Source organism: Sturnira hondurensis, unplaced genomic scaffold, assembly GCF_014824575.4.
Source record: "Sturnira hondurensis isolate 20B ecotype Veracruz unplaced genomic scaffold, ASM1482457v3 Scaffold0007406, whole genome shotgun sequence".
In the NCBI taxonomy this organism is placed as follows: Eukaryota; Metazoa; Chordata; class Mammalia; order Chiroptera; family Phyllostomidae; genus Sturnira; species Sturnira hondurensis.
In genome coordinates, this window is record NW_028080037.1 from 13242168 (window position 1) to 13263599 (window position 21432).

The following is a 21432-nucleotide window of genomic DNA, read 5'->3' on the forward strand; positions in this document are numbered from 1 at the left end:
TCGTGGCCTGGGCCATCCCCCAGGGGCCATCAGGCCACCTCATCCCACCTCCTGTTTTTCCCTTTGGCAAAAAGTGGCTGGCGGAACAATGAGCTGGCGCCTGTGTGTTTCAAATGGCCATAAACGATGCTCTCTGGAGCTCACCTGGTAGGAGAGTGAGGGAGCAGGGACGTGCTGGGGCCCCGCGTGGGACAGAGCTGGCTTTGAATCCCGGCTCCCCCACTTCCTGGCTGGGTGGTTGGACCTGTGCGAGGCATTTTACCTCCCTGGACCTCAGCTCCCGTGCCTGTAACTTGGGAATAGCCCCACCTACCTCCCGCAGTCATCGTCAGATAAGGGATGCACGGCACCTGGCACATGGAGGTGGTCGGCGAGCTGTAATTTGCTTCTCTTTGCAAAGTGCTTTTGTTGGCACCTGTCTGGGATTGGCCAGGTGGGGTCATTAGGCCCATTCGGTGCAGGGAGAGCCCAGGCCTCGAAGGAGTGAGGCTGCTCTCGGAGGGCACAAGATGAAACCGCCGCGCCAATGAATGAAAGGCTCAGAACCAGACTCCGGTTCTGGACCCTCAGTCCAGTGCTCTTCCCACAGCTCAGCAGAAAGTGCTGAGGGCTGGGGACCGTGCAGGGTGGTGGCCAGCGCACCTCGAGCACCACAGCCCAGGGCTGGCAGGGAGGCGGAGATCCCAGCACGCGCCAGTCCAGTTCCTGCGCCATGCGACAAATCAGCCGTGCCTCTGCAGCTGTAAGGGATGATGGACGCTTTCTCTGGAAAGTCCGAGATGGCTTGTCACTCCGCCCACTGTCTGTCATTACAAAGATGACAGTAATGTTCAGAATCCAAAACAGCAACGAGGATGAGCAATGCCTGCCTTGACGGCCCCCTTGCTTGGCTTTCCTTTTTCTCAGCGGGCTGGCAGGAGGATTAATTTATTTGCCTTTCACTAAATTTGCCAGTCTACTCGCTGCTGACCCCTTTGCCTAATATATGGCACAGTCAGGCCCATATATAACCCGAGGAGGCCCCGCGTAATGGGCTGATGAAGGGAGGCTGCCAGTCGGCCCACATCTCCATAATAAAGATGTCAGTCCCCAAATGGATGGGGCTGTAGCTCGGGGAGCCTGGAGGGGCCTGCAGGAAGGAGAGGCAACAGCAATAACGACCAGTGCGTGGCCCCCTGCTTTCTGCTGGGGCACCCCGACATCTCGCAACCAGGACAGTCCATCCAAGGGCAGAAGGGGGTGGCCAGGTGCTCCCCAAGCTGGGGAAAGACCCCATGTGCTGAAAAGGCCAGTGGGAATAGTAACAGGGATGCCATCAGCACAAAACAGTGGCCATATATTCAAATGACATTTGGTGAAGTGTTTTACCATTTTTATTGTCTTAGAGCTGCTGATACGCAATGCTGCACGGCTGTCTTCCTATGAGGAATGGAAACAATATAAAAGAATATTGAATGGACAAAGGTCTCCCCTCACCCCCAGGCCCCACTGCCCTCCCAGTGGACCCTCGTTAAGGTTTAAATGTGACATTTATTACGACGCAAGAGCCAACATCGGTGTAGTGCTGTTAACCGAAGTCCGTCGTCTGCACCAGGGCTCACTCTGGGTGTTGTGCGTTCCGTGGGTGTGGCCACAGGTGCAGAGTCATGTGACCGTCATGCCACTGCTCTGATTGGCTGAGCCTTTTTCTGTGGAAGCATTTGGTCTGAAGAAACCACAGATTCTCAGGAAGCTGGAGCCACAGTGCAGGGTCCTGCAACTGTGCCCCATGGGGGAACTGTGCACAGCCGTGGCCCGTGCCTCGTAGTGCCAGGAAACCGACACGGGTGTATTACCCAACTATACGCCCACCTTCGGGCCTCTAAAGCTGCCCTTAGTTACATCCACACATGTGACAAATACTTGGCTGGCTGGTTGGTTGGTGTTTTTACACAAATGCATCCACGCGGACTCCAGGTCTACGCCCTTTGCTTTTTCCCTTTCACAGCGTGTCTTTGACCTCTTCGCACTCTGGGTCACAGCTGTGTCCCTAATTTTCCCCGTTGAGTGTGAGGGTTGGCCTGGAATGGGCGGGCCTCCCATTCTGCCCATCATCCGGGTTGGTTTCTGCTTGTTGGCATTCTAACCCACGGCCCACCGCACATCCCTGTATGCGGAGGTCATGCACACGCATGAGTATGGGTCCCTGGACATGGAAGTGCTGGGTCAGAGGTCGAACATTCTGTGGATGTGGTCTGGGTCACCTCCGTGGGTGCTTGCACGGGTGGGCTGGTCGGCTCCCTTACCCGTCACGAGCCTGTGCGGAAGGTACTGCTGCTGTCATTCCTGTTTGTAGGTGGGGGAGCCCATGCTCAGAGAGGCGAAGTACCTAACCCAGGGTCACACAGCTCTAAGTGGCACAGAGCCGGACCCTCTGCCTGCCGTGCACGGTGTCACTGAGGGTCGGGGGAAGGCTCGGCACCTCGAAATGGACCTGCGGCCTCCACTTTGGGGACGCCGTCTCTGTCCACTGCTCCGGAACAAGACGCCTGGTTTGCCCTCTCTCTTCTCCTTGGAGCTCACGCGTGTTTCCGTAAGCGAAGCGTGCAGGGCTCAGGGAGCAGAGGCCAGTCCTCCACCCGGTGGGTGGCCCTTCCTCGTGCCACCCAGCACTCTACCTCACTCGTCCGCCACCACGAGGAGCTGCTCCCTCCCGTCCCACACCCCCAGCTGCTTCCTGGCTCTAACGAGACGCACTGCACACTTGTCACAAAGTGTTCGGAGCTCAGAACACACATGCCTCCCCCTCGTCCTGCCCAGGAGCCCCGACTGGGTTGATGTCCAGGCCCCAGCTGGTGGGGCCAGTCTTGCCTATTCCTTCAGGCTCTGGGTTAAGAGGCATCAAGAGTCACTGAGTCGGAAGGGACAGGGCAGCTGTGGTCTGGGCGTCAATGGCTCCTCAGGGCCTCGGAGGGCAAGCTCAGCTTCCCGGAGCCTCTGCTGGCCCAGGGGCCCTTCCTGCACGAGGGCGGAAGCCAGGGGTGATTTCCTGTTTGCCTGGCCCTGGGAACCTCCCTTTCGGGGTGCAGCACCCAGCATGCTGAGAAGGGGCGGAGACTGGCCAGTCTGAGCCCTTCTTCACACAGGACAGGGGCCAAGGCCCAGAGAGGGAAAGGGACTTGCTCAGGGTCACATGGGGCCACACATGAGGCTGCAGGGCATGAGGGGCTGGGATCTGAGACTCTGGACGCCCGGGCCATTACCGTGTGTATTCTGCTTTGCTCCCTCCGTCATCTCCTCCTTCCCTCCTTCTCTCCTCCCGAGTCTCTCTCCTTCTCCTCTCCTCCCCCCTCCCTTTCTGCCTCCCCTAGTCTCTACACACTCCCTGCGTCTCTCCTTTCTTGTCTCTTTTCTGTGCCTATTGGATGGCAGGTCCTCAGTCTGAGACACCAGCCTCCTTCAAGGTGAAGTTTCAGTCTGACCAAAGGCGATCGCCCCAGGCAAGTGCATTGGTAATGCCAAGAGAAAACTCTAGGCAGGAGATACCCAGGTTGAGAGTCGCCAGCCTGGGACCCTAGAGCTGAATCTCCAATGCTGAGAAAAAACTGGGGAAGGTGCTCTGGGCGGGGAAGACTCAGTGAGCAAAGGTGTGGTGGCTTGATCGAGGCCCGGAGCCTCCCTGTTCCCTTCTGCAAGATGCCAACTTGAAAAGTCCTCTTCTCAGGTCCCGTGGGGTTGGAACAGGGCTCCGATGGAGAGAGGGTCAGCGCTTGGCCCCGCGGCCTGGAGAGCTCATGGACCTGTCCTTGGACCCAGTGACCCCGAGGCCTGTGCCTGCTGGGCCCAGCCCCACCCTCCTGCCTTCCCTTGGCCGCAGGCCCCACATCCTCTGCCCATCCCCAGCTGGTGGCTTGGCTCCCTGCCTGACAGCTGGTGCCTATTCTGGGCCACAAGCAAAGATTTAGTCTGTGTTTTCTAAGCATATTGAATTCATTCATTAAGCTGGAATGGCTGCTCTGGGATGTAAACAATTATATTTAAAAAAAAGAAACACAAAACCCTGGAGTGGCTGATGTTGGAAGGCAGCTCTCCCCAGCAGCCCCTGCCTCTGGGGTGGGGCGGGCGGTACCACTGGGATGAGGGAGGGGACCAGGTTTCCGATTGGCCAAGCCACCCAGTCACTGGCCGGCCCCACGAGTCCTCTCCCATTGTCTAGGGCTCGGTTTCCCACAGATAAGGAGGGCAGCCAGCACTGACCCAGCACCGACTGCCAGGAACTCTCTGAGAGCCTGGGCATCTCACCGACCCCACAGAGTAGGCGCTGTTGTCCCATTTTATAGATGAGGGAACCGAGGCTTGGAGAGGGGAGAGGACACGGCGAATGGGGGTGGACTAGATGCTCTCTGGGCTCTCTTCCAGCCTTCATCGCCAGAGTCGCCGTCACCTGTTATTGGAGGGGAGGTAGCGATGGCTCAGTGAGCACCTCAGAGTGAATGTCGGACTCACGGTTCAGAGACAGAGCGCCACGTTGCTCTGATAGTGAGGATGGGGATGAGGGTGATGATGGTACATGGTGATGAGGGTGATGCAGTGATGCTGAGGACGGTGGTGATGATGATGGTGGGGACCTGATTAACTGTTACTGTTCACTGTTCACTGAACATCTATTCTCTGACAGGCATGATTTAAGTGCCTTGTGTGGATTATTCCATTTAACTCTCATAACCCTCTATGTAGGTCAGACCCATTTTATGGATGAGTCCATGGAGGCTCAGCGAGGTAAAGTAAGATTTCTAAGGCCATGGACTTGGGGAGGGGAGGGGCCCCATTTTGGACTGAAGTGTTGTATCCTTAAAGCCTGCCCTCATGCTTTAGGACGCGTCATGTTGTATGGTCCATGGCGTCATCAATAAATGGAATTAGTAAGGGTACCTTTTTGTGTGATTGTTACATTGATGAGGTGAAGTGCTGAGCCCAGGGTCAGGCATGTGGTAAGCACTCAGGAAACACCAGTGACTGGACTTTGCGTGGCCCCAGGAAATGGCTTTGAAGGAGACAGTTTGATGGGTTGGGTGATGCCACTCTGCCCTCCGTAGTGAGGGGAACTTGAACATGGAGAGCGCAGTGGGCTGGGGCCGCCAGGGCTGTATTTGGCCCTGGCTTCTGCCTTGTTAGCTGTGGGGCCTCAGGGAAGTCGTTCCCGGACTTGCCGCCGGTCCCACCCCAAGCCTTTGCTCCCGCGGTTCCCCCGGAGCGACCCTTCTGCCTGAGGTCTCCCTGATGACTCAGTCCCTCCACTCGGACCACCTGCTCTAGGGACAACTCCCAGGCGGCCTCACACCCAGTGTCTTGTTCTATCCCGACAGTGGCCCTCTGGGAGAGGAGCCACCCATTTTACAGATATGGACACTGAGGCTCAGAGCGGTGAGATCTAACTGGTTCAGGAGACCCCCGATGGAGAATCCCCCCTTATAAATTTCCAGAGCACACTCAAAGCTCTGAGCACCTCCAGCAGGAGAGCAGCCCCTTGGGGCAGCTGTAATCTGATGCTGGCCCAGCCGATTTGCCCAGCGAGCCCCCCTTTCCCAGAACACTTTCTCACGTCCCCCAGAACACTGGGAATGGTCTCAGGGACGTCTCGCCAGCGGCGAGGGTGTGGACAGTGGTCCTTGCTGCACCATGAGCACCTCGGCAGCCGTGTGTAGGTGCTGTTGGCTGGGCCTTCCGGGGAGCACTGACTGGGCCGGCGAGCAAAGGCAGGCGGCAACTGTCTCCCAGGCCAGGCAGGTGGAACAATGTGCCCAGGTTTGTGGGACAGCATGGTGCCTAAGGGCCGTGGGAACAGGAAGAAGCTGTAAGAAGCAGGAAGAGACCTGAAGTTCTGGCCTCTAAGAGGGTTACGTTTTCCAGTAGATTTTTGCTGGATGTCCCCGGGCAGAAATGTGAATGTGATCATCGTTATGAGCTGATGTTTATTGGACAGATCCTTTGCTGAGTGACCTGCACACGTAACCTCACTGAGGCTTCACAGGCGCTCCATGGGGGTAGGCTCCTATTTTATAGGAGAGAGAACCGAGGTCCAAAGAGGACACGTGACTTCCTCATCATCACACGGCTTCAAGCCTCGGAAGTGGGATTGGAACCCTGGCGATCTGTCTCCGGAGCGCTGCCTTTTCTTGTAGCATCGCCAGCCTCTTAGGCTTACGTCTTCCCTACAGGTGGCCCCTTCTTCACAGGTCTGGGAAGTGTAAACCTCAGGGTGAGGAAGTATGAGCCAGATGCACCAGCATGGTAAACAAATGAGTCACATAATGTTCAGTAATTCAGCCATAGCTTGGCTCTTGTTGGAAAGAGAAATAGCTTGGTTATTAATAAATGCAGGGGTCACAGCAATTCATACGATCAAACACACAGTGCCCAGAGGAAAAACAGCCATGCTCTTGGTTCCCTCTTTTTTTTGTTTTGAGCATAAAGAGGGGAAAAACCTTTACAGGTGGATTTGACCAGCTCAGAAACGGAGTGCCATTACCTTCCCTTGCTCCCTTCCTGTTTTTCTCTCATTTCTCCTTTGTTCATTCTCCCTGTTTAAATCCCAGCCTGCGTCTTACCGGCGGGTAAGGCAGCTTGCCCAGATCCCCTGGTTGGTTGAGGGCACCGTCAGCGAAACCAGCGCTTTCTACACGAGGGTCTCACGGGACGGTAGACCTGCGAGATACTCCAGAAATGCCTTTGGAGGCCCAGTGAGCCTGAAGAGAACACACCCTCTTTGGAGATCCTGCAGATACACTCCAGAGGCTGGGAGAAGCCCTGCGTTTAAGGGACTTCTTTCACCAAGCAATGGAGAAAAATATACTGCAGGATTCATTTTTTTTTCCCGGTATTACCGATGACTGTTCCATGGGACAGCTGCTGTGAGGGGCTCGGCTGCGTGGCCCCGCTGCCTCCCTCCACACCCTCCCACCCCCTGGAGAGCTTCAGACTCAGCCCCGGCGGGGCAGGTGGGCTGGATGGAGCCGGGCCTCACCCCAGGGGTGCAGAGGGCTTCTGAGGCTTAGACAAAGGTGCAAAGGAGGAGCTGCCCTTCAAGGCCTTGGCTCCCTTTCAGGGAACGTTTTCTTGGCCTCAGTAACGTGAAGGGAAAACCAAACCAAACCTTACTAAGAAGGTGGTCAGCCTCTGAAGGCCCTCTCTCAGCCTTAGCACGTCAGATGGGTGCAGCTACTGAGACAAGGGTCCGAGGGCAAGACATTTCACCGGGGAGGTGATCCCGGGCAGCACTGGAAGGGGTGTGAGGAAGGGAAGTGGGAATGGAAGGCAGTCACAGAGGGCAAATTATGAAGCCTGCTACCACTCTGGGCAACTGAGGCGCGATCCCTCTGATGGCCTCTGGAGGGCAGCATAGAGCAGGCACCGTGAGTTAATCCGCGAAGGGTGTGACATCCAGTCCCAGGTTGAGCCCTGAGGATGTTAGATCTTCTGTGCTCCAAGTTTGCGTCGCCCTTGGACACAAGCCACCGGCCTGAAAAGATGCCCTCAGCAGTCAGAAGGACAGCAAGGACTGGGGCGTTGGAGGCGGGGAGTGAGCTCTGCTCCCCGTCCACCGCACCATGTTGTCACCTGGACTCTGCCTCTGTTTCCTTACCTAGAGCCAGGTGCGTGGCTATGGAGGTACCAGAGCAGCCCAACCCCACACCACGGGCCTGCCGTCAGGGGACCTAGATTCGGGTTCCAGCTCCCTCATTATATGCTGTGTGACATAGTGCAGGGCAGTGTCCCGTTCTGTGTCTCAGTGGCCTCTCCCATGGAGTCAGGCTTAGCAACACAGTCCACACACCTTGCAGAGCAGCTGGGTGATCAGCCAAGGTCACCCGACTGTCCCCTGCTCATCGACTGTCCCCCGCTCATTGCAGATACGCTCAGTGGGGCATCCTCTAGCCCTGGCACCGTGTACAGGCCGTTTGTCACCGAGAACATAATATAATGGTTATTTGCCAGTAACTTTAAAACTATGGAATAGATTCAAGGCAGGGCGGTCCTAACCCCCATTGTACTTATATAAATCTAGGCATCCCCGTGGAGGGAAACACGAGGCCTGAAGTTCCAAGTACTTTTCCCGGTGTCACGACCCCTGAAGACTAGCCGCCCTGTCTGCTGGTGACGCACTGGAGGGACGGCCTGCCTCGTCAGGGTTGGGAGTGTGCCGCCGCGCTGTGTCTTGCAGGCAACCTAAGAGATTCTTAGGGAACTTTGGAGGGCACTTGAGTTTTCCCCTTAGACTCTGACTGGAGAATGATACCCGCCCCCCTGAGCGGCGGACCCTCCTGATGCCAGGGGTAGGGTCTCGGGCTGCAGCCAGGAGGCCTGAGTTCTCGCCTCTGCTGCTTGCCAGCTGCGTGGCGGCTCTGGACGGCCACCCTCTCTGAGGCTCCATTTCCCTGCAAGTCCAATGGGGATATTCATCCTGGCCTCACAGGGCTGCCGGGAGGATTATGCGAGGCGACTGGGGTTCAGTGCTTTGCTCGGTGCCTGGCACGGGGTGGGCAGGTGCTTGGGACATGCTGCTTGGCTGATGTTACAATATTAAGGTAGCCTTTGTGACACTGTTGGGTGTTTCTGATTCTTTTTCTCCGGCCGATGAGACGGGGGAGAGGTGACTGGTGGGGTGCCAGGGGTTATCATGACATGTCCTGTGTGATGCGTGCAGAAGAAGAGGAAGAGGGTCCCTCGACTGCGGGGTGAAGACCCACCACGGAGCTGCACCGTGTGTGAACAAAGACAGAGGAGCCTGCGGGCTGGGTTTAGTGTGCTGACCGGCTGCAGGGGGCTGGGGCAGACGAGGCGTTTTCCTGGGAACTTTCCCCGTGTGCCTCCTGTGTTTCACCAGCTGGATTCTGCTCAGTGGGCTTGGAAATACTCCCCTTAAACCAGGCAGGCTTTAGGCAGTCCTGGTGAGTCCATTCGCCGCTCCTCTCTACAGACCCAGACGTCGTCAGTTCCCTTCGTGACTTCTCTCCAGCTCCACGGGCGATGGAAGGCCACCCCTGGTGGAGCGTGGGAGCCTGATTTAGAGAGTGCATCGGAGGAGTGGGGGTGCAGGAGGGGGGCCAGACACCGCCCATCTAGGCCTTTACCGCCTATTTAATTTGCTTTCAACCACCAGCCCGGGAAGAAAGGAGAAAGTCTCATGCATGGCTAATAGCCTTTAATGGCTCTTTTTTCCTTTTTTCAACAAAGAGAACAGAGCTTGGGCTCCCAGGTAACTGTATCTGATTAGATTCTATTGCCACTTCCGTGCTCGTGCCGTATTTATTCCTACTTTCTATTTGTGACGAGTGATAATGGCATCGGTTTGCACACCGGCCCCCAACATGGGGGGCAGGGAGAGACGCAGGCAGACCGCTCCACACCGGCAGGTGGCTGGTTTAATCAGCCAGCGACCTGCATGTGAGGTGGGTCTTGGGTGCGGCCCCAGGATGAGATCTCCAAACGGACCTGCCAGGACCTTCAAAGTGTCTATGGAGGCCTCAGGCGTCCACTCGCATGTTCAGTGGATGACGGTCTCACCCACACCCTGCTACGTCCAGGCTGGGTCCTGGGAGCAGCTTTAGGGTGGGAGCGGTGGGCAGAAGCCACATTCCAAGGACAGGGGACCCAACCGCCCAGGGGCCACTCATGGGCCAGCTGGTGCTCACGTCCTGTCGTTGACCTCCTCCAACCAAGGGGCCCTCACTCAGGACAGTGCTGTCAGGTTCCCCGCACTGTGCACTTACTCGAGAAGGGTGAGCGAGTCCATTGGGAAGAAGGTCCTCCCTAAGGCCACAGGCACACGGCACCTCTCCGAACGGTGGTACCGGAAGGGCTGATTTGCGGAACTGGTTTTCCATTCAGTGTCAGCCTGGTTTCTGGCGACTTCTCTGGGTTGGTTTTCTCATTTATAAAACAGGGATAATAATGCTGCTTTCCGGACTCTTGTGGAGATTTGGTGATAATGATGATAAACAACTACACCTGGCAGGTGCTGTGTACAGGAATCCCTACGCAGACTTCCTGCCTCCGAAAGCCAGGAGCTGAGCGAAGATGGTGGGTTTGCAGAGAATGGGGTTGATGGCTGCTGGCTGTCACCACCACCAGCCCCGTCACCTTCTTGGTCCTCTTTGAAAGTGGCAGGACTTTTCTAATCGCCACGTTCACTCTCTCATATCTGTTCCTTCATGTGTAAAATGGGGGTGACAGCCAATGTGCTCGTGAGGGTCAGCGCTGCGTGATGGGCAGTAAGGGGCACCTCCGTAAGTGGTGGCAACTTGTGGCCCCCAAGTGCCCAGGGCCGGAGCGCCTCCTCTTTGGGTGGTGTCCAAGTCCCAGGGAATATCTTTCTCCACATTTTGCCTGAAACTGGGCAGATTCTTCAAGATTTCTGCCTGAAAAACCGAGGCCTCGTGACCTGTTTCGGACAGACTGGGAGATCTCTGTTGGTCGCTGTGGTTCTTACTGCAAAGACGGAAACACATTTGTGGGAAGAAAAGATAGGGGCCAACATTGTCTCAGGGTGGCTCTGCTAGGTTTTGGTTTTTACTTGGATTACAAAACTAGTACACAAACCACTGTAGAAAACTTGGAAAATACAGAGTCCCCCTACCCAGCTGTGATCATTAATATTTGGGTGTATCTGGTTTTCATTATTACTTTTTTTACAGCAGTTTAGAGTGACATACACAGCTGACGTCACACCATGGTGCGGTTTTCGAGTTTGCTTTTCCCTGAACGTTTGTAAGTGCTGTCTGTGCCGTACCACGTCTCCGCTGCTGATCTGAAGTGGCCCGACAGCGGTCCCAGGGTGGCCCCCCACCTCCGCTTCTTCAGCTTCATTCGGTTCTCCCTTCTCCTCATGCTCCAGCCGTCCGGGCTTCTTTCCACTTCTCTAACACACCACGCCCGTTTCTGCCTCAGGGCCTTTGCACCACCTGCTCCTCCTACCTCTTCCTGGTTCTTCGTGGGGCCAGCCCCTCCTCACCCTTCACCACCCAGTTCCAATACCATATCTGCAGATAAAGCCCTCCCGACCACCACCAAGTTATAGCAAGTCCCTTTCTCTGGATCTCATCACCCTATTTTATTTTCTTAAAGAAAAAAAAAGTCTTTATAATTTCACATCCCAAACTTGCCTTATTATCGGTTTTCTTGTCTATTGTTTCGTCCCCTCACAGACTGTCTGCTCCGCGAAGACAGGCACCTTGTCTGTCTTGCTCATTGTTGATTTTCCAGTGGCTAACACAACACCTGTCACATAGTAGGAGCTTCATAAATATGCGTTGACTAAATGGGTGTCTGGTTAAGGAGATGGGTAGACTGGCTGAGTGGGTAGTTGAATGAGCAGGTAGGCAGGGGGCAGGAAGTGGCGGGGGAGTGGATGGATAGATGACGCCCGTCCACCCCAGGCCCAGGACCTCCCTGCCATACTTCCGTCTGTCTCCCCCACAGTGGGCCGGAAGCAGTTTATGCGGTTCGAGTGGGCCAACCGCGCAGCTGAGGCCCTGGGCTGCGAGTACGAGGAGCTGAACACGGCCACCTTCAAGCACCACCTGCGACAGATCATCCAGCAAGTGACGTCGGGGCCGAGCCGACAAGGCCTCGAGGACGAGGAGACCAGCTCAGGTATGGGAGTGCTGCTTCTTTGGGTGGGCCGGGAGCCCCCTGGGCCGGCTCCTGGGGACGTGCCAGCCTTCTTCCACCTGTCCACCTCGGATTTAATGAAGGTTGTCACACGCAGGCCTTCCAGGTGTGAGGGGAGCCACCGTGGGGAGAGACGGACGTGGCCGTGGCTCCTACCTGCACAGCACTTATGGTCAGATAGTTCTCCCTTGTGGTCATGAAGGTTACAGAGACCCAGGAAGGCGGGGCTGTTGCAGAGGGGACACTGGAGGGACAGAAATAAGGCCGGGGGTGGCTGGAGCGGCTAGGAGGCTGGGAGGAGGTGGCGCTGTGGAGCAGGGCGGGGTCAGCTGGCACGCTGGTCTCCAGACCCGGGTCTGTATTCTGAGGGGATGAGGAGCCAGGCAGGGGCCTGAGCAGGAGAGCGGGGCACGGCTGGACTCACTCTTCCTGCAGCACAGCCCGGAGGAAGACGGGGAGCGAGTGGGGGGAGGGAGAGCACTTGGGAACCTTATCGAAGTCCCCTGGTGAGGAGACAGGGGTCGGACCAGGGAAGTGGTAGTGGAGGTGGGACAAGGTGAGCATGTTCAAGGTCAAGTTTACGAATAGAGACAACAGCATAGTCCGGGGGGAAAGTGAAGGACCAGGATTTTGGCCTAAGCAGCTGGAGGAATGGAGGTGCTTTGAGCTGAGATGGGGGCAGAGCAGCAGAGCTTTGTGCTGCCCCTGCTGGAGGGGTCTGCTGTGTCCCAAGCCCACAGCCTCTGCCGGCCAGAGGGGAGGGCTGCAGGAGGGGAGGGCGGAGGGGCTTCTGGGCACCTGGGGCCTCTGAGAACTCTTCCAGAGCGGCTCTCTGGGAGTCCACAGGGGCTGGGTCAGTGGCCCGGGACTGTTCTGCGTTGTGGTTCTGGGCCCATCTTTTCAAAGACCTCGGGTCCACAGAGCTGCTGATCTGAAGTTCTGGAGACTTCAGCTTGATGGCCACTGTCACTTGAACTCCGCTGGCCTGTCAGGTTTTCTTCTAGATCCAAGTGTGAGTTGTCTGCTGTGGTCACACGTCCTGTCCGATACACATGCCCATGCACATTACCTGCACATATGTGCGCACAGCATGTAACATGCACACACTACACCTGAAGGCACAGGCATATATCACACATGTGCACAGAGCCCACACAAGCATGCATGGGCACAGAGCACAGGTACACGCACAGGCACACAGGCACAAATACCACACGCAGAACCACACACAGATGCACACCGCACACACACAGATGCACACCGCACACACAGACACATGCACACACTGCTTTGTGAAGCTGAGTCGAGCTCTCAGGCTGAGGTCTCCAGGGTAGGTGTTAAGAAGGCAGGGTTTAGGAGAGATGCTGGGAGGCTGTGGGTTGCCTAGCAACAGCCCAGGTTGGGGGTGAAGTTGAAGGAGGGATGGAAAATGCTTCGGGGCCCAGCAGGCTGCCTGGAATGTACAAGCAGGAGCGTTTCTCCAGGTCCGGGCGCATGCAGCTTTGGAAACTCTGTTTCCAGTGCTGCCCGTGGAACCAGAAATCGGGAAGGCTCAGGGTCTGTGACCTGACACCCCCCTCCCCCCACCACCTCCTCTCACCACGTGGTTCAGGGCACTCTGACCAAGGCTGGAGATTTGAATGGGGCCAATGAGTGTGTGTGTGTGTGTGCGTGTGTGTGTGTTAACAAAATTGAGACCACAACTGTCATAATAGTTTCCGTAAGCTTTTTGATTGCTCCTCATGTTATAGGTAGGCCTTTCCTCATCTCCTTCAGGATTCTTCCGTGCCTCTTTATAAGCATTCCTTTGGATGGGTGGATGACAAATTATCTGATCCATTTGCTGTTGTTGGATATTTAAGTTGTTTTGAAAAAGTGATTTTTGCCAATTTGATCAGCATCCGGGAGACCATCTGTACCCAGAAATCTTCATGTCTCTGAGTAGTTCATCAGAATAAAACCTAATGGTGAAATGAGTATGTCCAAATATATGAACATTTTTATGGCTTCTGATACTAAATTGCCAAATTTCTCCCCAGAAACAGGGAACCACAGGCACTTCTGGGGTCCTCGCTGTGCGCCAGGCCCTGAGGCGGGAGCTGCCCAGCCCAGAGGCAGTGCCCACCCTTGGGTCACGCCCGGCCTGGTTGCGGGGGACACAGTGCACAAAATAACCACAGGTGTAAAGATGTGTCGTCGTCTGTGCTGTGAAGCAGGGTTGGCCTGTCCTCCTATGCCTGGCTCGCTCCACTGACGTAACGGCCACCAAACTCACCCACGTTGTGGCAAATGGCGTATTTGAAATAAGTATGCTGCACGATCCCCCTGGTGTCAGAAATCTGAAAAAGCCAAAGTCTTAGACGCAGAGCAGAGAAAGGTGGTTACTGGGGGCCGGAGCCGGGGGTGGGGGTGTGGGAGATACAGACCAGAGGGCGCTGAGTTTCCCTGATACAGGGGAGTGAATCCTGGAGTGGAGAGGAGCCCAGATGGGCGGGATGATCAGGAGGTGAGTCATTCTGCTGTACAGCCCAGCGCCCACAGTCGCCAGCGCCCTGCTATGTAATTAAAATCTTACAGGGCACATCTTGGGTCAACTGTTCTCATCATAGTCCCACCGGCACAAAGAGGGAGGGAGGACACTTTTAGAGCTGATGGTCATGTTTATGGTGATGCATACTCATTGTCAAACTCATCAGGGTGGATATAATGAATAGGTAGGTGCAGCTTCTGGTATGTCAATCAACCTCAAGAAAAGCTTAATGAGAAAAAGGGTCAAGGTGGAGCTGGCAATTGGCCCATTGCTGGCTTCCCTGGGGAGGCGACGTTGGGTTGAGCAGGGAGGGATGAGCCGGAGAGCATGTTGCAGAGGAGGTGGGGCCAGGTTATGCAGGGCCCTTGACGTCCTGGCAAAAGACTTGAACTTGGTCCTAAGAACACGGGTATGGGGGTCTCCCAGTGCTAACCACAGGCCGTGTTCTCACACCGCTTGTACAGAAAGAGGAGGCAGAGTGAACCCACCCCATATACACCTCAGCCCAGGCCTCTGCCTGGTCTGTATTGTGAGTGGGGGGACATGGAGTTAAGGGGGAAAAAAAGAACACAGGTATGCAATTCCAGCAGTGGGGGAGGGGGGTGTGAGGGAGGGGGCTCTCCGAGGCCTGTACCGATGCCTCTGGAGACATGTCCCAGGCCAGGCCCTGACCCTTTTCTCTTCCCAACTCCAGGGCTCAAGATGACGGGCGTGGAGTGTGTGGAGGGGATGGCCTCTGGCTTGTACCAGGAGCTCTTTGCTGCCGTGGTCTCCCTCATCAACAGGTAAATCCAGCCACCCCTGGGCACAGAGGCAGCCCCTCCGCAGGCCCACGAGTGGCCCGAGCACGGGGCAGAGAAGCAGAGCAGGTCTGAGTGGGGGAGTGGGCTTTCCAGTCACGCAGGGCTGGGGTGGAATTCCACCTCGACCGCCCACTGGCTGCGTGACTTAGGCAAATCCATTCACCCCTCTGGTCCTCCCGTCTGTGTTTGTGAAATAGCTCTCTCTCCCAGGACCATTGTGAGGATTACAAGAAATAAATGAAACTTAAGAACTTTTCTTAAGCGTGGTCCTCCATACCAGCACTAAAGGCTCATGCTTCGGGGGGGGGGGCACCTGCTAAGGGCCAGGCCCGCACTAATTGTATCACTCACCTCGATCGTTCAATACCCACACTGGCCCGTGGTCCAGGTGGGATGATGGAGAGAGCAGTGGGGCCGGGATGCAAACGCATTGCTCCCCGCTCACTCCTCCAAGTGTCCCCGAATAGCCCACTGTCTGCTCTCCATTTATTTATTTTTCTACCATTTTCTGCCGAGAATGGGGCCCACCTGGGAGAATTTCTGAACGGGCAAGGGTATGTCTCTGAAGCGCGTCTGCCACGCTGCAGGCCTCGGAGACTCTTTTCTGTCACGGTGAGCCCGCTCTGAGCCCGTCCATGGAAATCTTTAATGGATTCCAGTGGCGAGCCCTGCCCTCCTCAGTGAGGGCAGGAGGCGGAATCAGGCTGTCAAGGTCCCATTAAGGGGGGGCTGGTGGGAAGTTATGGACAGACCAGGGTTCTCCAGGGTCACCAGGACACTGAATCCATTCTCTCTCCTGCTCCTGGAATAATTGCCACTTGAGACCACATTCTGTGGAGACCCAGGGGGCCGCACTCGCTTAGAGCAAAGGTACTGGGGGTGGAAGATGAACTGCTGGTGGAGGAAGCTGCCTTCGCCCACGGAGGTGGTGTTCTTAGAGCCACATCTGTAAAGTGGGTACATTGGTGATACCTATGCCCCTACCACTATTGACCTGCACCAAAAAGGCGTCTAACTTTCCAAGTGTTAACTGACTTAGTCTTTATGCATGGCTATGTCATGGCTGATCTCAGTGGCCCCATTGTAAGATGCAGAGCCCATGTGAGTGGCGGGAAGAGCTAAGTTGCAAACTCAGGGCCCTTCAAAGTGTACGTTGCTCACGCTAACAATAATAGTGGGTAGGGTAGCATTTCCCTGGCACTTGGCTCCTGGCTACGCTCTTGTTCAGAGCTATCAGCTCCAACCCTCCCAACTGCTCCCTGGGTTGGCTCCATGCTTAACTCTTTCATGGCTGGCTCAGAGAGGTTAGGCAACTTGCCCATGACACACAGCCCCTCAGTAGCACAAGAAGGGTGGAAGCCCACCTGTGACTGTGTCCCAAGTCCCAAAATTCCTGCGTTTTCATGTCAATAATCCCTCTTTTATTATCCATCCTGATAGAGTCATCAAGGCAGTCCAAGGAGGTGATGGCTTGAAGGCACTTTATAAACTGAGACACTGAACCAAATTCTTTTCCTATTGCAATGTGTCACCAAGACAGAAAGGGAGGCTGCAGTCTGAACTTTAGAGCCAATTTGCCATGTGACCTGCAGCAAATCATCTCTCTGCTCTGGGCCTGGTGGGAGAGAACATTTCCTGCAGGCCGGCGGTGCCCGTAAGAGGTGCTTGCTGGACTTGAACTCCTACTGCCTCTTAGCGCAGCCCCTGGGATCACCCCACTCATCTCAGCCATCATCCCACAGTGGGGGAACTCCATGCCCAGAGAGGTTAGTTAACTTACTCCAGGTCACACAGCCTGTAAGCAGCGAGCCCGGTTTTGAAAGCAGATCTGTCGGCTCTCCAAACCGCCCGGTGTGCTTCCTCGGTTTCTCCATCCCGGTGATGTGGAGTGGGAGGCCCTAAGATGCCAAATCCTCTCGGGGCCTCCCCTCTCTCCCGCCCCAGATCCTTCTCCTCCCGTCACCTGTGCACGGCCTCGATCACGGTCGTGGACTCCCCGGGCTTTCAGAACCCCCGGCACCAGGGCAAGGACCGGGCGGCCACCTTCGAGGAGTTCTGCCACAACTACACTCAGGAGCGCTTGCAGCTGCTTTTCTACGAGCGGACCTTCATCTCCACGCTGCAGCGGTACCGGGAGGTGCGGCCGGGGAAGGGCCTTCACTGGTGCAGTGGAGGGGGAGGTGGGGAGTCGCTGTCTGATGGGCACCGAGCTTCAGCTGTGCAAGGTGAAGAGCGTGCTGGTGATGGACGGAGGTGCCGGCTGCACAAGCGCCACTGAACGGTGCCCTTAAAAACGGCCAGGAGGGTCAAGTTTGACGCTATGTGTGCTTTGGCACAATTAAAAAAATATGATTTAAAGAAGGCTGAGGGTGAGGAAAGTCGTCACTTCCCTTACTTCTCCCAGAGGTTTTCGGCCCCGTTTGGCTCGTGGAAAGAACTAACGGTGAGTTTCTGTGACTCTCCAGGAAGGTCTTCCCACGCAGTTCGACCTCCCGGAGCCGTCCCCAGGGACCACGGTGGCCATTGTGGACCAGAGTCCCTCCCAGGTAACTCGGGGCCCAGCCGACCAAGGCTCTCAGGCACCGCGAGGCCTTTTAATGGGAACGCTAGCAGACTCGAGCCTTGCAGCTGCTAGTCGGGGGTGCTCTGTGCATCAGAATCGCCCAGGGGCTGCACACCGCTGACGCCCGGGTCACGCTCCCAGACCGGGCCTGAACGTCCAGTCCCCCTTGGGGTGAGAACTGCACTCTGTGTTCTGTCTGCGTTGGTGTGTTGGAGCGCACCCTCACCTGGGAGCCCGTGGTCAGAGCTGAGGGGACACAGGGCCAGGGCCCAGTGGCCTCCAGCCAGTTTCTCCTGGAAGGATTGGGTGCTCAGACCAAGGTGCTGTGCTCAGCAGACATGGGAGAAAAGGGACCACAGTGGGTCACCTTGCATCCAGGCCCCGAGCACCCTTGTGGTACACAGGCTTTAGTTGGGGGGCTACCTGAAGCTTCCCTTCACTTTCCCCATCCCGAGAACCCACTCTGCTGACCCCAGACCTACAGCGCTGCTTGACCCTTGGCCAGAACTGACCTGGAGGGACCGTTCACTTGGCTCCAGACTCCGGCCCAATCTGGGTGACCTGGAGCCTGTCATTTCACCCTCGGTTTTCTTATCACCGAAATGGGAACGCCACGTCCCCTGGGGTTGTCACAAATGTCAGTGAGTTCTGGCACATAGAGCGCCTGGCAGGGTGCTTGGCACATAGTAGGTGTCCTGCAGGTCGCATCTCTCCTGCCCTTTGGGAGCACAGGCTGCCCTTTCCCTCAGTCCTGTGCCCGGTCAGCCTCCTCCCGGCCTGCCGTCGGCTGCCCCGTCCTTGCACAGCCCATGTTCCCACACCGGGCAGGGGCCGTCCTGGAGGATCGACCAGGGCAGTGAGGAGGGGCCGTGGTGTCCCCAGATGCCAGGGCAGTGGCTGACAACGGCTGCCTCCTGAGGGTGGGCTGGCTGTCGATTGCGACCCCAATACGGAAGGCCAAAGGGCAGGGGCAGGATGTCCGGTTCTAGTTCTGCCCCTGTGTATCTCCACGTGTCCCTGGACGTGTTCTTTCCCCACGGGCCCTCCATGAGTGTGGACCAATATTTCGGAGTTAGGGTGGCCAACTGCCCTGGCATGCCAGGGACTTTGCTGACTTGAGCACTGAAATCCCCACGTCCCTCGGTCCCCATCACCAAGGGACAGCTGGCCACCACATTCACCCTATATCCTCCGAAACCACTCCGCACGATTCCTGGTTATGCCAACCTGTCCCGGGCCCTCAGATGAGCCCTTCAGCTCCACAGGCCTCTCTCCGTTTCCCATGTGCAAAGTCACAGCATCTCCCAGACGGCCTGTGGCACTTGGGGCGGGGTTTAAAATTCCATGTCTGTGCCAGTGAACCGAGGTCACCATCTCCCCTGAAACGTGACTTGGGCACTTTCCTTCCCCTGTGAAGATTTTAGTTTAGAAAAGTACGAAGACTTCTAAGAGGAAGCGATGGGGGTGGATTGTGTTGGGCTGCATGCAGATGCACACGGCCGCCTGTGTGTGTCCAGAAATGTGTCATCTGCACCGTGAGTTCCCTTGTGAAATCCTCACGCAGCCCTCTGAGGAGGTGTCGCCAGCCTCCGCTTTCCATTGAGGAAACGAGGCTCAGAGAGGTGCAGTGAGTGGCCCAAAGTCACACAGGAAGTGAGGAGAGAGGTGGGATTCGGACTTCTTGGAACTGAGAGGTTGTTACGGTTTTGTGGTTGCGACCCGAGATTCTCGGATGAGGGGAATGTCGGGGTGCATGGGAATGTGACCCAGGCAGGTGTGTTTGATTCACGGTGCCTGGGACTCAGACCCACTGACTCCTCTGGGGGGCAGCGGGGGGAGCCCAGGACGGGCATCTGTTGGGGATCAGGGCTTCTCAGTGTGTCATGGTTCTCCCGCCAGGTCCGCCTCCCACCTGGGGGAGGTGCGGAGGATGCCGGGGGCCTTTTCTGGGTCCTGGATGAGGAGGTCCGGGTGGAGGGCTCCAGTGACGGCGTGGTGCTCGAGCGTCTCTGTGCAGCCTTCGAGAAGAAAGGGGCTGGGGCCGAAGGTGAGGGCGAAGTGGGGAGGAGGGTGCCCAGTCCAGCCGGGAGTCAGAGTCTGCCCTTGACCACTGCAGAACGCGCCCTGACGAGGCCTGCCCGAGTGCAGAGCACTCTGTGTGCGCTTCCGTTCACTCACATGCGTGCATCTCAGTGCCCGGCACACATGTTGAGCAGCTACTCTGTGCTGGGCCTATGCTGTACGGCGGTGAGCCAACCTCATGTGGCTCGAGGCTCCCTGTGAGGTCACTAAGGGAATGAGGGTTGGCCGAGAGGGGAGTCAAGGATTCAGCCCTGGGACATTCTGGTGGCCAGGGGCCAGGGCCAGGGGCGTAATCAGCAAAGGAGGCTGAGGGGGCGTGGCCAGGGAGGGAGGCGGGAAGCTGGGAGAATGGGAACCAACCAAATCAAAGGCTGAGGAGAGGTCACGGGAGGTGTGGCTGAGCAAGCAGTGGAGGTCACTGGCCACTGAGAGGAGCAATTTCAGGAACGTGTTTGGGGTGAGAGTCTAATGGGAGTGGTTTGCGGGAAACTGGGAGAAGAGCCGGAGAAGGACCAGGGTGGCCCTCCGCGCCACGTCCCCTGGGCTCAGGCTGGCGGCAGGCTCTGCCCCAAGGGGGCCAGCTGAGGCCCCTCATCTGGGACATTCGTGGGGCACTTGCTGTCACATCAGGACAGGGCTTTTTAAGCAGTGGCGGTGACACCTGATGGCCCTGGCTGCTATCCGTGGACCCAGCTCAGAGCAGCAGACCCCGGTCACTCCCAGAGAGCCTGGCTCTGTGGGTGACCAGCCAGGGCCCCTTCACTGCCCAGCACCTCGGGGGCAGCACCTGGGGCCATGGTGCTGTGAGGGCCCAGGGAAATTTAATTTCTGTTAAAAGTAAAAGAAACACTTTTGGGGCAAATACAATGTTTCCATGTGTACGTTATGGGTTGAATTGTATCCCCCCCAAATTTATACTTGGGCATCCTGAGCCCCCACAGCTCGGAATGTTACTGTGTATAGACACGGGCCCTTTAAAGGCTCACTGAGGTGGGCCGAGGCCGCGGGGGTGAGTCCTGATTAAGTTTGACTGGCGGCCTTTTAAGGAAAGACGTGCTAAAGACACAGGGAGAGGGAGAGAGGCCTCGGAGCAGAGTCAAACCTGCCGACACCTGGAGCCGGGACCCCCAGACCTGGGAGAAAATAAATTGCTGTCGTTCAGGCTGCCAGGTCCCGCGTTGTGGTGGCCCTTGGAAACTAGCGCAACATCCCCGTGTGTTATTAGTAGAAATCCATTAGCCTTTATAGCAGCACAGTCATGAAATGTAATTTTACATACACAGAATTACTTTTCTTAAATGGAGGGGGCGAATGTGCTGAGGGCCCAGGAAAGCCAGGAGGCCGCGCTGGGCAGCCCTCACCCTGGAGGGGCCCCGGGGCTGGGGGTGACCCTGGCAGAGGCCAGCTCTGCTCTCTGAAGGTCACCTCTGCCCTCTGAAGTACAGCTGTCCCTTTGGGAGCCAGTGAACAGGGACGGAAGGGCAGAGGAAACTGCTCTCTGTGGAGCCCTGAGACCGAGCCGGGCGGGGTGGACCCCCCTGCGCCCTGCCTGTGGCCGGTGGCTGAGGCCTCGGAGAGACCAGGAGGTGTGCCGGGGCCCTGCAGGTGCTGACCGCGGAGCCAGCCCTGCACCCAGGAGGCCTGGCTCCAACGCCAACCAGAACCCTGACTCCCCTCCGAGCTGTGAAATCAGCCCCTGTCTCCAGGGGGTGTCTCTGGGGGCTCAGGCTGGAGTTTTTTGGGGGGTCGGGGTGGGTGGAGGTGGAAGCATACCCAGATGCAGAGGAAGCCAGGAGGCAGAGGTA

At 56.8% G+C, this 21432-nt stretch overlaps 1 protein-coding gene and 1 non-coding gene across 3 annotated transcripts in view; both read left to right on the forward strand.

Moving 5' to 3' along the window:
* Positions 1–21432, forward strand: part of MYO18B (myosin XVIIIB) — a 230171-nt gene that overhangs the window by 46212 nt on the left and 162527 nt on the right. For both annotated transcript variants that reach the window (XM_037052378.1, XM_037052379.1), the window contains exons 13-17: positions 11458–11631; positions 14874–14964; positions 16927–17119; positions 17448–17528; positions 19445–19592. In XM_037052378.1, the coding sequence (XP_036908273.1) occupies positions 11458–11631; positions 14874–14964; positions 16927–17119; positions 17448–17528; positions 19445–19592 (687 nt within the window). The remainder of the gene's footprint in view (positions 1–11457; positions 11632–14873; positions 14965–16926; positions 17120–17447; positions 17529–19444; positions 19593–21432) is intronic.
* LOC118991379 (small nucleolar RNA SNORA51) lies at positions 14596–14726 on the forward strand. Its single transcript, XR_005067406.1, has one exon. It is a non-coding gene; the product is annotated as a small nucleolar RNA SNORA51 (small nucleolar RNA).